We start from the raw sequence: 16,865 nt of genomic DNA on the forward strand, positions 1-16,865 counted from the left end.
GGATGAGAATTGGCTGAGATATAGCTATGGACGTGGGCCAAGTACGGAAATCCAGGATTTTGAAGGGGAGGGCCCACAAAAAATAAGAAAATTTTGAAAAAATATTTCCCATCAAGATTTTGATGCAGAACGACTAGAAATCGATCCACAAATCGATTAAGGTATTCCTTTAAAAAATCAGATGAGAGTTGGAAGAGATATGGCTTTGGATGTGGGCAGTCAAGTCCCTCAAGGGCATCCTCCACAGAAATTTGAAAAATAGGAAAAAAAAACCTCAAGCCTTAACTCAATATGGGAAGCAAGGAATGTTTCCAAGGACGATGGGGTCTGGTTATCGATAACAGCAGAGTCGCATTCCGCGAAACCGCATCTGGAGAGTGTGTTTACGGCTGGCTCTCGCGGGCAAGTGCTATCGAAATTAATTTGATTTATTTATTAGCTGTCTTATTTGTTTATAAACAATAAAGGCCGAAGAATGCGCATTTAGGGTTTATGAACATTTCAATTGGATTTGGCCAAAAGCGAAGGCAGAGAGCCAACACCACTAATAACAACAATTATTTTTATGGCAAATATTTATCTAGCATTGGTGGGTGGGTGGTTTCTCCTTCCATTCCACCTCCAGCCGCCTCCCCCCTTTTTTTTCTGTGTGTAGTTGCGGCTGTCAAAGGCAAACAACAAAAGCATCGAAGGTTAATGCTGAAATATTAATGTGCGTTAATTACCAGCCATGGAAGGGGTAAAATAGTCAGCCAAAAAAGGGGGGTTTACTTCACAAAATATTATTCATAAATAAATAAGAGATGAAACAAATATAGTCTTGATTGGTTTAATTTTTTGTTGAAAAATATATCATAAAATATAAAGAAATATATAGACTAGCCATGTACTATAATGGCTTGCGAGTTCGAGTTCAGTACCATAGATTACGCATTTTGTTTATTATTCCGATCGAAGGCGCTATATTGTATTGTATTCCACCTCTGGCTTGTTATTGTTAATTTATTTTTACCTTTTGGACGAGTCGGGTCAGAGATCTTGGCCAACAAATGAGCCGATTGCCAAGGCAACTCCTCCAAAAAGGTTAAGAGCATCGAATTACACTCCGACTCCGACTTCGGGAAAGTAAATTTAATTGCAAATCAAAGCATGGCCAGAAAGCTGGCCGGAAAGCCAAGGAAACCACATGGAAGTCTCTAGATACTTTGTCCCGTAGTTGTTGTTTTTGTTGGCCTGGCCAGGACGAAATAAGGTAAGAACCAGGACCAAAATGGACCAGGACAGCAACCAAAAAATAAGCAGGTATTAGCAAATTTTCGAAAGGAAATCATTTCAGAGCCTTTTCATTGAGGTTGTCTTAAAAATAAGGAGTTACATTGCTTTAAGCTAAGATAGATTTAAAAAATAAATAAGAAAGAAAGAAAACTAAAGATATAAAGAGCCTATCTATAATCCTTTTCAAAAGCTTTTAAACATTTATTCAATAAAATATTTATACCTAAATAATGAACATTTTAAAATATTAAAATATATACTTTCTTCAAGTTTTTGAAGAAGAAAAAATAAAAAAATCTTAAAATACCAGCCATTTCCCGCATTTCTGGAACAAAAATGTAATTTCCCAGGACCTTCAGTGGCCGACAATCAGCTGATTTTTCTCATTTTTCCTCTCATTTCAGCAGGACGATGAACTCTGCGATGAAAGGCCAGAGAAATGGGGAGAAAAGAATGGAGAGCCAGGAGCAGGGCAGAAGAAAGGCATTCGAATATCCTGACTTGGTCAATACCGAGTGGAGAATGAATGCCAAAGCCGGGTACTATTTTTTTTTCTCCTCCTAATAGCCAACACAATGGTGTTAGCCTTGTTTGTAGAACGAAAAAAAAAATAAATAAAAAATAAAAACAGCCAAGAAAAATGTCCAACAAAGCAATCATCAATTTAAAACAGAAAAGTTCAAAGTCCTTTGGGTGGATTTTTTCTTCTATTTGTTCTTCGTTTTTGGCCAAAAATCAATTGGCCAAAAAATTGCTCATAAATGACAAGGATTTGGGCTTTAATTCAAGGATGCTGGGCGAAATAATTAAGGAATTTCTGCATACAAATTAATAATTATCCTTGCAAGCAGATCCTTGAGCCAATATCCTTTGCCAATCGCATTAGGACTTCTACTTGAATGAATCAAAGGCGATTCGATTGACAATTTCGCAAGTGTTTTAATGTAAATAATTATCAACTGACTGAAGGGCTCTGAGCCAATACCATAATTGGCTAAAGGACATGCAGCACACACACACAAATATCCTTCTATATATCTGATACTCCCCCTCCCCTATATCGAAAATAAATAAATGTATGTATATTTGAGACGAAACCAATGACAAATAATTAATTGCGCACAGTTTGATGGTTGGACGAAGGATGGTTGGAAGGTCCTTACAGAGAGCGTGTGTGTCTGCTAGTCCTGTATCCATTTATAAACGGCTCACAAATATGTCTGATGTGGCCATAGAACGAGTGTTGTTCGACCCGACCCGGCCACCAATTAACTTGGGCGTATTGTGTAAATAATGTGCTGGAACATGGTTACACATTCGAGCCGGCCATAGACACGTCGTTCGGATACACCGCCCGAGGATACAGGATACTGCCACTGCTGCTGCTGCCAGCCGAGATGCTCTAGCTCACAGGACTAACAGGACTAACAGGACTATAGGACTCTCATCCTCCTCTGGCCGCAAGCTGCGATACGATTTTGATTGCACTCGGATCTGCTCTAATTGAAGACCAGACAAGATGGGGCTGTTGACATTGATCCGATCCAACCCACAGCCATAGCCATAGCCATAGCCACTTCTACTGCCACTTCCACTCCCCCGAAAAAAGAGAGTCCTTTCTGAGCTAGTCCTGTTGAATGTTGCTCCTTGGATCCTGGCTGAATGCTGATGCCCCTCGATTTGGCTGCCTGCTTGCTGGTAATTGCCATCAAATCGAGGGATAAAAAGCCAAAAAGAAAAAGGCTACACTCAACTACACTGAGAGATAATATTACTTTAAAGTTAAAGGACGTTTTTTAAATAATTAAGTGGAGGGTTAGATGGATATTAGGGTATTATTCCTTTTAAAATCCATTTTTGTCAGGCATTTATTACTTTATAGTTCTTAAAATGAAATATTCTTGTTTTGTTCAGTTTTTTCGTCACTGCAATCTCTATTTAATAAAATATTTGCATAATTAAGAGATAGATAAGATAGGTACTGGGTATTATTACTTTCCTTTTCTTTTAAAGTATTTTTTTACCTAGGAATAATTATTTTATGACCACTGCTTTCGTCACTAATCTTTTCTTTTTCTCTTTATAAAAATCTGTTTAAAAAAACAGTTCCAACACCTTAACTAATAAAAGTTACACCACAAAAAAGCAATAACTTAAGGGGTTATATACAGTCAGGCGGTCAAAAAAATGCAGTTTTTGGGTATTTTTTTTTTCAAGGAAATATTTATTTATTAAAGTTGAATTTTTTCTATATTATTTTACATATTTTAAAGTTTAAAAAAATATATTTTATCTGTCAAAATATTATTTCCTTTGGCCTCTGCAGCTTATCTCCCAATGGTCTTCGAAAAAAAAGTGTCTCGCGGTGAACATAATAACTATTTGCAGAATCATCGGAAATCAAAAATTCAAAAAGATGCTTTTAGTATATTAAAAAATGTAGTCCTTAATCGAAGGAATTAAAAAAATATCACTTTTTGACAAAATGGCAGCTTCCAAAAAAAAAAGTTCATTTTTATGGAAAAAAAAATCGACTTCAAATGTTGATTTAAATTATAATTTTAATTTTATTTAAAAGATCTTCGATTAAAGACAGCAAAAAGTAGTTATTAATTTTGTGTGAAAATTAGAGCTAAATCGGTTCAGTGGTTTTCGAGAAATCGTGTTCACCGATTTGAGAAACATAGTTTTGAGAAAAACGATTTTAAAGTTTCACAAACAGTTTACATTGAGTTAAACATTTTTTCTAGTTTTGTCTGTAACTTGGGAAATATTTCTCGAATCTTCATAAAAATTTTTTTCACAACAGAGAAATATATATTCTTTAAGAAAATGCAAAAAAAAAAAAATCGATTTTTTGAAAATCCTGACTGTATATAACCCCTTAAATATTTAATAAAAAATAATGAGAAACTCTTCCCGGAAAACTTAATAAAGTGAAAAGTGAAACTGGAAAAGCCAGCTTCCCGGAAAGCGAAAAGACAGATGATTAAATTCCGGGAAAGAGGCTTCCACGAATGCACTTTGCTTCCACTCTCATTGCCATTTTTCTCGCAGTGTAAGACGAAGCCAAGTGGTGTCCTTCTGACTTGTGTGCCATGCATGTGACGGCAGCTCAGCAGGATATTTTGTAAATCATTAGTCAACAAAATGCTTGCTGCGCGTGTGTGTGTGGGTGTGTGTGTGTGCGGGTATCCTTCTTGGCGACGCCATTATTCTCTTGTTGCCCTCATTTCCGAGCACCAACCCAAGAACCCACCTCCTCCTCAACCACTATAACCGTACAACCGTATCTATATCCTTAGACATTCCTGGCCTGATGAGATGCGCCGCCTGCGCAAGATTGCCCCAGCCGGAGAGCTGCCACTGCCACTGCCACACAGAGTGCAAGTCTGGCACCGATGTCATCAGCATTACGAGTGCCTCAAATGGTGTCTACAAAATGATAGCCCACTGACGCACCCACCCAGCTAACCGCCCAACCACATTAACCCACCTATGCCGCCCATCTAGCCACCCACCTAAAGACCTAAACCATCTAATCTCCTTGGGCACCCACTCACTTGCCACAATCGATAGCTAAGGGACATAGTTATAGTCTTAAGTAGTAAATAATTAAATAATTAATAAATTATATTCTTTAAAACAAAATGTATTACGATTTAAATTATATATTATAAGAGAAAGGTTACTTAACATCTTTAAAGAATGTTCTTCTCTTTCCTTAATTTATTAAATTTTAAATACAAAATATTACTTAAATAAATGTTAAAAAAATGTTATATTTAATAAAGTAAACTAACAAAATAAACACTTTAAAAACCTTTGTAAAAAAAAATAAAAAAAAAGAAAGAAAACAATGAAAAAGAAAACAGCACTCTTGTAGTGAAGAAGAAATTACCTGCTGAGGATTCAGTGACGAGGAAAGTTGGCTCAAATAATGGAAAATGGTTAAGAAGGCAAGTGAAAGGGGGAAGGGGGAGGGGCGGAGAACAGAGAGGGGGGGCTGAGGAAGAGGTGGCTAAGAAGAGTTTAGGCCAAGTGTGAGTTTTTCCTTGGTTGGTGGCGCGGCTAATGACGCCAACATTAGGCGGACATTTAATGTATGTGCACGTAGGCCAGGTCCATTTCACACACACACTTACAGACACACACTCTTACACACACACACACTCACACTTCCCTCTCTTTCTTGGCCCTTTCCTAAATATCTCTTTCTCTGCCACCTTGCACTCTTGCCTCTTCAAACATGCAGAGGTGGCTGCGGAAAAGGGGGTTTCTTAAGAAACTAATAAATATTATATTTATATTATTAATAATAAAAATATTAAATATATTTAAATAAATTAAAAATAATATTTTGTCAGCTCCTAAGCTATTTATTTTGAACTACTTCATTTCTCTCAAATTTAATTATTAAAAAAAATCCTATCACTCTTTATTTTTTATAGAACCCCCCTAGGGGATAAAAATCCCCTCTACGCCACTGCTGCATACGCATGAAAGTCAAGGCAGACAACGTCAGATGCTCGAGCATTACATAAGCGACGCAAAACTGTATGCTACACTTTTTGATGGCCGCCCATCCATCCGTCTATGTATGTGTGTATCTGTGTGTGTGTGTGTTATTTCTGGCCGTGGAAAAATGGTAAAGAGAGAGGAAGAGAGAAGGACTAAAGGACAGTGGTTGAGGGTCGACAAGGATACGCACGGCACGCCACTCAAAAGCCATAAGCCCGGCAAATTAACATGCCCAAATTATGACAAAAGGAAAACAAGGCTAAAACAAGGCCCAAACAAGGGTCAGGGGCTGTAAGGAAGGAGGGACAGTAGGGAGGGGTGGCCAGGGGGTGGTGGTCCTGGTCTCCTGCCAGGAGGACCGGAAAAGGCAAAAGTGAGATTACAACAACTTTTCGCTTTCGACTTTAATCAAATTCAACAAATACTCTCTAAAATTGAATAAACAATTATGAATTAAAAGTGAAATAATTGTTAAAAAATAAAATATTTAAAATATAATTAATTAATTAAAGAATAATGAATATTAATTGTATTTCTGGCACATTAAAATCTGTTTAAACTGTTTCTGTTTTTGGCCAAAAAGGGTCTCAAGTGCAGATTACTCATCCGCCCTGTTGGCCGATTCTGATTCTGATTCTGGCTCTGGCTCTGATTCTGATTCTGACTCACCAGCCAGCCAACTAGAACCGCACACACACACCACAACCAACTGTCATAATCAGGAATGGCAGCCAAACATCAACGGGAGCATAAAGCCAGGATATGGCGGGGTTTTAGGTTTTCGGTTTAAGAGCTGGGAGGGGGTTCCAGGGAGGGAGTTCCAGGAGTTACTGGGGGGGGATGATAGCTGGGGAAGACCCAAAAAAAGGTACAGGAACCGCAGTCATAGTTTAATATCCATTTAACATGCTCGTGTTGTTGCTTCTGCCTAGCACTGAGAGAAAAATTCAATAATATAACAATAAATAATAACATTTTCGGATATTTTTTGAAAAAAAAACTTACAACTTCTTAAATCTTTTTTTCCCTAAAAATTTCAAATATTTATCCTACAATTTCTCTCAGTGCTATTCTGATGTATTCTGCGTGGGGGCTCTTGGAAAGGATGGCGTGGGAGTGGGGAGTGGGGAGGAAAATTCCCAAAGTGATTATATTAATACAACATGAGCCACAAGTGTGTTGCATACATCGGGGCGTGTCGACTTGAGCCGGAGAATCCATGACAAAACTTTTCCCTGCCCGGGTCTGGTCGGGCCTTGTGCGTGTGGCATATGAAATATACATAAAGCAACGGGCCAACGAACCAGCTCTAATAATAATAATAAAATAATAAAAACCATAAACAAAAAGTAAAACTTTCCATCCATGCTTAAAAGCTGTGACCAAGAAACTAAAACAATACTTTCTCCCCGCCCCAGAAGAGGGATCACAAATGTGATGCTTCCAAACTGTATAGAAGTTTAATAATTTAATTGGATTTTGTAGAAGACTTACCCCCTTTTTTTTTGTAAAGAGTCGGCAAGGCGCAGGATATGCGATGAACTGCAAAGAGAAAAAATATAAAAGAAATGTCAGAATTTCAGTTCAAGTCCCTCAGTCACTGCAGGCTCTGGCCTTAATTTTAAAAATAAAAGAAAAGACTAGTTCACAAGTGTGCAGATTGCATTCCGTACATATACGAGTGTATGGGTGGTGGAGTGAAGGTCATCCGTGTTGCATCTCCCGGTGGTGCCTCCTTCACAGATACACACACACACACACACACACTTATCGTCAGACAAAGTGAATCAACGCTGTGCCTAATGAACTAAATTTACATTTCTCTGCCTGCCTTTTGGTTCAAGTTTTCATCACACTGAGAATAAATTTTGGGCTAAGTTTATGAGAAATATAAAAATCAAAGAGATGAACCTACAAATGAACCATCAAATGAATGAATACATGAGAGGAAAATGAACTGACAAATGAACTGCCAAATGAACAATCAAATGAAGGTCTGAAAAGACAAATAAATAAATTCCTAAAAGAAAAAATAAATCGAAAAATGAACGGGAGAATAAAAAGACAGATGAATTCAAACAAATGAATGACTAGATGAACCGATAAATGAATATCAAATGAGTGAAATGAGTGAATGAACTATCAAATGAGCGGAAAAATGAACCAAGAGATGAATGATTAAGAATAGATGAGGAGAAAATGAACGGATAAATGAACAGATAAATGAACCTATGAATGAACCCATTTATTTTTTGAATTTAATGTATTTATTAATTTTTTTTAATTTAATGATTTAAATTCTAGGTTTCGCCTCTTTATAATCAATCTATCAACCCCTCTAGTACCGGGTATAAATAATCCTCTAGCTTTTAAGCAGTTATTTATTTAAAAATAAATTCTAAAGAAATACTGACCCTTCAAGAAACTAAACAAACAAATAATGCAATCTAGTAGACTCTTTGTGATTTATTTTTATATTTTTATTCACTTTCTAACCAGCCAATAAATGTTGAATAAATTTTATTCGCTGTGTCTTAATCTTTCTGCCGTGTATTTGTGCTTGGTGTATGGTATGCCTTCTGCTCCAGCTGCCAGGTCTGCCTACCAAACCCCATTCGCCTTGCCCTTGCCTAATATATATATATATATATATAGTATATATATATGTGTGTATAAAATATATATACGAAATGCGGCAAAAACGGAAAAGAACAGAAACTCAGCTGGCGTTCCCTCTTCGCTGTTTATCTCGCTCGCTGTGCACATTAACCTCTTTGTTAATCATTTACAAACAAATGCAAATAAAATAAAATACACCAGAAGCGGTGGAGGCAGAAGCAGAAGCTGCCTCCAGCCCAGGTGAGTGGCTAGAGGTAGCCGGGAGGCACTGAGAGAAATGCCTTTTAAATGGGAGAAAAATTTAAATATTTTTCATAAAAAAAAATAGATAAAATATAAGAAATAGTCGATAATAAATATATATTAAAAATAAATCTATTAATTATCTATTATTATTTTATTTTATTGGATATAATACGAAAATTATATATTATTATTAAAGAATAAGTTTCTAAATTATTTCTCTGAAAATGTATATGTTTCATAAAACCCAAGACTAATAGTTTTAAAAATATATTAAAAATGTATAGTAATAACTAAACTACACCCCGTTTCTCTCAGTGTTTCAACAACAAGCCACGATGACGACAACGGCTATGCAAATAAAAAGGCAGGCAAATGAGCAGCGAAATTGCAAAAAGGGCCAGGCTTCTTGCGGGGGAGGAGCTGCTCTGGGGGCCCAGAGTTAGAGTGGTGGGGGGGGTGGGTGGTTCGGTTCAGTTGGGTGGTTGGGCGGTTAAGGGTGGGGTGGTAAGTGGGGTGGCAGGCTATAAGGTCTGGGGATAAGCTCCGAAAGCTTTAAGGCATACACAAAAATAAGGGGCAAGCGAGTCATGTCGGGAGTGTGCCACGCCCACACCGTCGCAGATATTTTACGTGATTTCCGCCCACTATGTCCACCGCCCTGCCTACCCACCCCCCTCTGTCCCCTGCCACTTTCATTTAAGAAAGATCCCCGAAATCCAAAAATTTTCATCTTGAAACGCTGCGGAATGGCAGCTTTGAATAATTCAGGGAAACTTTTGTGACTCTTTGACTGCAAATTGCATTTTGGCATTTTGGTCAGAAACCAGCGGCATTTTCACCCCGTGTTGACTTTTGCGAAACTTTTAATCAATGGGCCGGGGAGAGAGGCAGGCGGCTAGGAGGCAGGCAGTGGGGGCAGGCTACCATGGAGAAGGTGCCACGGAAGGCTAGCAACCGGGCAACGTTCCAATTTCCCAACTGCTTTCATATGCAAAAGATACTCGACTTCCAGCTCCCAGCTCCTACTCCAGCTCCAGCTCCAGCTCTCCAGCCTGGGTCTTGTTCATAATTAGTTTGATGATGTTTGCCGGCAAACCTTTCCCCCTCGTCCTTCGTCCTTGCTTGGCTTAGTGCGTTGCCAGGGCTCGGTAGATTTATGCCACCAGACTAATGATATTTTAATTAAAACTATGTAACCCGCCCCATTGGCTCCCCTGTGCCCTAGAGGTGGCAGTAGCGGCGATTATTTATGATTATGTTTGTTATTATTTATAAATTTTAAAAACTATGGTTTATTTTAAATAAAAACTATATGAAAAGTTCAAGGAAAGTCAGAAGATTAAGAAACTCCAGTATTTATTCTTATCCTTTTTCAAAAAAATACTCTTTTCTGACTGTCTTTACTTAAATAAACTACCAAAAACATAAGCTATGATCTAAAGATAAGATAAAATATCGATAAATTCTATAAAAGACTTAATCCATTCTATTATTAAACTATGAAGTTAAAAACTATAAACTCTATTTAACTATTGAAACTTAAATACACTTCTATCCATTCTCTTTATTAAAAATCCTTTAAAAAACCACAACCTTTGATAATCCATGATATAATATAATACTGATAATATCGATAAATTCGATAAAAGACAGTCTCTTAGGACTTACTTTAAATTTATTATTTAACAATAAAGCTCTAAGCTACTCAGATACCTGCATTTCTATCCCTCTTCCTTATTAAATATCCTCTTAAAAACCATAACCTTTGATGTTGCATATAAAATCGATAAATTCGATACAAGGCATTTCCTCTCCATTTACATCTCTATTCAGTTTATCAATTGGTCATTCCGTCAGTTAGTCAGTTGCCTTGGATTGGCCGGAACACGGTTGCTTTAATAAAATTGTTCACTTTCCTTCCCAGCCAGAGAGAGAGTTTGTTCGTGTGTGTGTTAGTATGTGTGTGTTGGTGTGTGTGTGTGTGTGTGGTTGGGGGCTTGATTCGATTTTCGTTGATTTCCCAGAATTTTCCCCCGCAACTTGCCTGGAGGGGGGGGGGGGGGGGGATTGGCCTGGGTTTTGTTGAATTTATTTGCTCCTCTAGCCTCCTTGTTGCGGCGGCAATCTTTGATCAAATCGAAAGCGAAAGCGAATGCGAAAAACGAAAAAAGAAAGCAAAAGCCAGGCCATAAACGTATCCATGAGATACTTATGGATGAATACCTTGAGATACTTTTTTCCCTGCCACTTGTGAATGATGGCAATTATCTAGTAATTGAGACAGGTCACTTCTCGAACGGATATTTCTTCCGAAAATAATACATAAATACATTTAAGATTCAAGCTTAATATTTAATCTTAAATTCAGACTCTTGAGATACAAACTAGGTCAGTCTCGAGTTGGCGAATCAATATTTTTACAATTTCCGGCAGATCCTTAAATACCTTCAAGATAAATAGCTTCGAGGGCCGCCAGTTGCAAGCTGCACCGGGTGACGGGCCATCAAAAATGTATCCAAGTATCTCAGTATCTGTATCTGAGTATCTGAAAGTGCTCCCGTCTCTCGTATCTTATCTCCTTTGGCATGTATCTGTCGCCGTTTTGTGTGTCAGGTAATTGCCGGCCTCCCCTCCTCCTTATACCCCCTCCTTATACCACCCCACCCCCTCTGTTGATAAAGTCCCGCTAGCATTTATCAGCTGACGTCGACGCTGGAGTTGACGCTGCCACTGACGCTAACGGTGAAGTTGGCCGTCCTGTCAGCGCCATGCCGCCTAACGGTTTATTTGCAAAGCGTTCAAACTGTCAAAATGGCGTGCGCTGCGGTGCGGTGTGGTGCGGTGTGGTGGGGTGGTGGTGCGGTGCGCCTTGGCCATAAAAAAAACGCTAAAAAAAAAAGCTGCCAAGCCCAACAAGTCGCGGTTCTCATGCCCTTCCGAAAGCAGGGTTTCCTCAAATATGAGTTTTCTTAAATTTTTCATAAATAATATATATTTTCTTACTTTTTTTTAGAGAATCTATAAGCTAAAAATCAGTTTAAATCAGTTAAAATTATCTAAAAATACAAATCATTAATAAAATTTATTTTTAAACAGATATTAATATTTTAAATACTCTTTATAACCAAACCCCTCCTAAAAGAAACTCAATTTCCTCAAAAACTATAATTTTTTAAGCTATTACTTTTATATTTTAAATTATTATTATTTTTATTATTATTTTAAATATATTTTTCATTAATTCTTTTCCCTAAAACTCTCCTTAAAAATCAAATAAAATACTATATTTTTTTTCTTCGAGCTTCGAAGTCTCTGCCCTTCAAACACCTCCTTGAAACTCAAATACCCTGTAATAGAAGGGTATACCAAACCAAACCAAACCAAACCAAAACACAGAACCCAAACCCCCGAAACGAGGGAAACAGGAAGAGCAACAGAGGAACTGAAACAGAAACAGAAACAGGCAACGACGTCATTGAGTCAATAATGTAATTTTCTCGTTTGATATTTTTCGCTCCACACACACACACACACACACATACATATATAATATACAAAATATATATATATAAGAGGGGGGGAGAAAGGAAAAGCGAGTGGAGAGCAGAATGGGAAAATGAGTTGAAGGCAAGTCATTAAATGTAACCAGAAAAGAGCATTTCCCGAAAAAGCAGTTTCTGTAGAGTCACTATTTGAATTAAAGTTGCCAGAGAGAGAAAGAGAGTGTTAAAATTCCCAAGTGGTTCTAACAGAAAAAGGTATAAGTATAAGGAGGATATATGTCTTAAGAATTAAATAACTTTTTATGAATGTTTTTAAAGATAAAACAGTATTAGAGTAAAGAAAACTACTATTTGAATTCACTATTTGAATTAAAGTTGTCAGAGAAAGAGAGAAAAAAATTATAGGAGAAAGAATGTTATAATTCCCAAGTGGTTCTGACACAGAATGGTATATAAGGAGGTGTCTTCAGTAAAAATTAAGAAATTTTTTTTGCGAAAATCCATTATAAGAGTTAAGAAAAGGGCAGAATTGAAGTTTTTGCTATAATTCTCAACAGTTTATGGCCAAGAAAGCTATAAAAGCCAACCATTTATTGCAAAAATTTCAAAAATTTTTTATAAAAAAAAACTTAGTAGCTTTGAAAATAAAAAACGAGAAAGCATAGTAGTCTGGGGAAATAGAAATTCCAGTATGTCAAGACCGAGATCCCAGCGAAGTAGCTCACACTGGCCCGTTGAGACAGTTCAGAAAAATTCCCACATCACAAAACACACAATATTTTCGGCAAGTTTAGTATATTAGAGTAATAAAATAGTAAATATTTGAAAAATACAACAAAAGCGCGATCCTGCCATAGCGACTGGGATCCATCGCATTTTTGTTGTCACTCCGCTCCGAATTCGATTTGGCCATTTATTTTTTTTGGAATTTGAATCTGAATCTGGACACTTCTTCAAGAATCAATAATCAGTTTAAGAACACATCGAATCGAATATCGAGCGAACATAATGTCGGCAAGGGGAGACCACCACCACCACCAACAGCAGCTACCGGCCACGAGTGTCCGCATCCATCGCGATCCCCGCAACCTTCGCGATCACATCCGGGAGCAATTGGAGGAGCAGGTGATCCAACTGCGACTGGAGGAGCAGGCCCAGCAACAGGCCCAGGCTACTGCCCAGCAGCAGGGGCAGCAACAGGGGCAACAGACCCAACAGCAGGCCCAACAAGGACCAGTCATGCCACCGAAACCCCAGCCAGCCTGGTACATCATGGAGCGCGAACTGGACGCCGGTCTCAAGGAGCTGCAGCGCATCTTTGAGCTCCTGACCCCCCCGGCACCCTCCAACGTGGACTCATCCCTTCTCGTGGCCATGCCGCTGCTCCCGACTCTGCCGCCGGAGCCACCCGCCGCAGGTGGCCAAGCTGCCGAGCAACCAGTTCAACCACCACCGCCGCCACCACCACCACCACAGCAGCAGCAGCAGCAGCAGCAGCAGCAGCAGCAGATGCCTCCCCAGTACCTGGGCGGGGGCTTTGATGAGCTGCCAGTGGGCGTGGCGGCCAGTTCACGGAACGCCACCCATCGCATCTACAACCCAACCCCAAGCCCCAATCTTAATCAGCAGCCAGAGCCGGAAGAGGAGCAAGCTCTGGGGCAGGAACTGGTGCCACACGCGCCTCAAGGAACTGCAGCCGACGAAGAGGACGAGGAGCAGCTGGCTCTCGATACTATGGACCCGGAGACACGTCTCCGGGCCAGCAAGTTCTTCAATCTGATGCTGATCAAGCTCCTGAGACGTCGCAAGGCCGAGGTCTTCGATCTGCACACCCTGGTGCGACGCTACCAGGATTATGTGAGTTTTGAAAGGAATCTTTGGAAGATTTTTAGGTTCTAGAAAGTGGGATAAACCATAACTGTTCTCCTTCTCCTTTAAGGCCCTCCGGACGCACACCCAGCTGGTCTCCCGGAACCAGCTCTGCCATTTGGAACATAGACGGGCCGAGCACCTCACCATGCAACTGATGGGTGCCATTAATCGGGTCCGGATTACCATGGAGAACTGCGCCAACATCGACGCCGAGCTCAAGGTACTGAAGAAGCGCGAGAAGGTCCTTCGCAAGGACCTAGATGCCAAGTCGCTAGAGTGCGAATACTTTGCCGAGATGCTGGACAGCTGCCGGGCGGAAATGTTTCGCGAATTGGCCAAATACCGGGAGGGAGCCAGCGAGCTGGCCAACCAACAGCGTCGCGCCATAGAGCTGGAACGGCAGAATGCCCAACTGGAGGACGAACTACTAACCATCAAGGATCAATTCCTGCAGCAGAACGATCAAATGTCCGTGGCCCTGGGCGCCAAACAGGAGCAACTAGATACGGCCTATGAAACGCTGAAGCATTGCGAGCAGGAATTGGCCAATTTGGAATTGTAAGTGGGACTTACTTTGTTAGTTTATGGAGCTATGGTCTGACCGATTAGTCTGACTGTCCTTTATTCCTTTTTTTAGGATAATCATACTTGTAGTCAAGTTTCTATCAAGATTTAGTCTTCTATTCCTTCAAATCTTCTTAGAAGATTCTTTCAGTCTTAAAGTAATATAATTCTTCGTCCGTTTGTCCGCCTGTCCGCTAGTTTCTTGTTATTTTTTCAAGATAATAACCTCATTAAACTAGAACCTCTATAGAAGTCCTTACTTTGCTCCTAAAACTGTTTCCAAGACATCTACTTCCCTAGTCTTACAGTTTTAGAGCCTTTGTCCGTCTGTCCGCTTGTCCGCCTGTCCGTCAAACACTTTCTAAGACTATAAAGTCTTCAATCCAGAGTCTCTCCAGTCTCTTCTATAAGTATTTTTGTCTATTATACCTTTTTTAAGAAAACTGCAACCTTAAAATTAAAACTATCAAGCTTTGTCCGTCTGTCCGCGGGTCCGCGGACAAGTGTTCCCAAGACAACTACTCCCCTATCTATAAAGCCATCTTCCTGGAACTTGGCAGAGACTTTCCTGATAAATTTAACCAAAAAGTGAAGAAAGCAGGACACAATCTAGTGGACTATTTAGTCCTACCTGGGGATAAAAGCACTACCTATGCATTTTTAAGCCCTCTACTTCCTTCAGCCCCCTATTATCCCAGAATAACTTTTATTTATGCCTAAAATAGCCAACTGCAGTCTGTTTAGTTAAGCCTTTTTCGTGTTTTTTTGATTTTTTTTTTGCTATATCTGAACAGGAAACACAACGAAGTGCTCCGCCTCAACGAGATCGATACGGAACTGCAGGCAGAGATCACGGAACTGAAGCGCAACATGGGCCTGGCCCGCTATTTTCTGTTCTATCTATCCGCCCGGAACTGGGGCTCCTTCCACGTGTGCATGTACCATGTGGTGGCCGGATCCCTTGACTGTTTGCTGCCCGCCTTCGCCGCCCCGCCCATGGCTGACAATTTGGTGCGATTGGCGTTCGCCGTTGTTTTCCTGTTGGCCGCCATGTCCTGACCAAAGGATACTACCATATATGGATAAAAAAAAAAAGAGATGATGATGATGGGCGGGAACAACAAGGACGATGATGTTCATGTGGGCATGACACACAGCAGGGATATACAATTCAATATTTCGGGTAGAGATTTTTGGGCGATTTTTGGGTAGTGCCATGATGGGTGAGATGGTTTGTGAGATTTCCGTGAGGCTCGACAGTACATTTTAGTCGCATTTCGTTATTTTCTTTGTCACTGGAATTGACAGATAAATCTCCCCTAGCTTCAAATTACAAAAAAAAGTAATAAAGTCAAAACTATTCACTAATTGAACTAACACATTCTATACAAAAAATTATACAATCGAACAAATAAACGATTTCAATAATCCCATCCAATCTAACTAAATGAAAATGCATTTTATATTTATTTTTTTTAAGTAAATATTTAATAAATCATCAAAAATAAGCCTTTTTATTTCAAATTGGAAAAGGTGACAACTCTATGAAGGTGCTTCGATAACAAAAATTAGGTTTGAAACTCGGCTAAATTCCCGGGGAATGAGAATTATCGGAAATCACTTTGTGAAATTGAAAATCGGAGCTTTTTTTAGTAGTTTTAAGTTTTCCAACTTAATTGTCAACCATTTCTCAATAAAATGGAATTTAGAGATACAATTTTTTATTAAATTAAATGTTTTTTTAAAGAATTACTTAAAAAAAAACTTAAACGCAAACTTTTTAAGCAATACATTCTTATCAACTTAGTTGATAAAAACATAAAAAATATTCCCCAGAAAAGAGCTAGAAAGCATATATATTTCTGTGAAAATTCTCGTTTAAACAAAATTGTAAACTGAAAATACCGCGAAATCACTTAATATTGCGAAGCACACACTAGTACGATTAAGAAATCAAGCTGGGAGGGGAGGGGGAGAGGGGATAAAGACTTAATATCTCATTCTATAATGGCTCTATTGTAAGTCATTGGCTTGTGCCGTGATTTCGTTTAAAAAAATTACGCATACGCCGCGTGTACACTTGGACGATTCCCATTCAGAGCTCCCATTCTCTCTTTCGCTGCTGGGCTGGCATTCAGAAATGAGAATTCCCCAGCATTTGGCTTCAGCTCAAGCGAGGTGAACTGAGCCGGTCGGTGGAATAAAAGGCCTCGTCGAATTGACGGCATTAACTCGATTAATGCATAATACAATGCGAACCATAAT

The 16,865-nt window shown here is 39.2% G+C and overlaps 2 protein-coding genes across 7 annotated transcripts in view; one reads left to right on the plus strand and one right to left on the minus strand.

Moving 5' to 3' along the window:
* The window catches only part of LOC6502215 (1-phosphatidylinositol 4,5-bisphosphate phosphodiesterase), a 54,612-nt gene that overhangs the window by 32,984 nt on the left and 4,763 nt on the right, over nt 1–16,865 (minus strand). For all 6 annotated transcript variants that reach the window (XM_032452922.2, XM_044717157.1, XM_014904477.3 and 3 more), the window contains one exon: nt 7,291–7,338. The gene's annotated coding sequence lies outside the window, so the exon portion shown is untranslated. The remainder of the gene's footprint in view (nt 1–7,290; nt 7,339–16,865) is intronic.
* Nucleotides 12,860–16,048, plus strand: LOC6502224 (GRB10-interacting GYF protein 2). The gene is made up of 3 exons (XM_001965980.4): nt 12,860–14,021; nt 14,104–14,594; nt 15,395–16,048. Exons 1-3 carry the CDS (start codon nt 13,173–13,175, stop codon nt 15,657–15,659), a joined length of 1,605 nt encoding a protein of 534 aa, XP_001966016.3. The 5' UTR covers nt 12,860–13,172; the 3' UTR covers nt 15,660–16,048.

This window comes from Drosophila ananassae, chromosome XL (genome assembly GCF_017639315.1).
Source record: "Drosophila ananassae strain 14024-0371.13 chromosome XL, ASM1763931v2, whole genome shotgun sequence".
Lineage (NCBI taxonomy): Eukaryota > Metazoa > Arthropoda > Insecta > Diptera > Drosophilidae > Drosophila > Drosophila ananassae.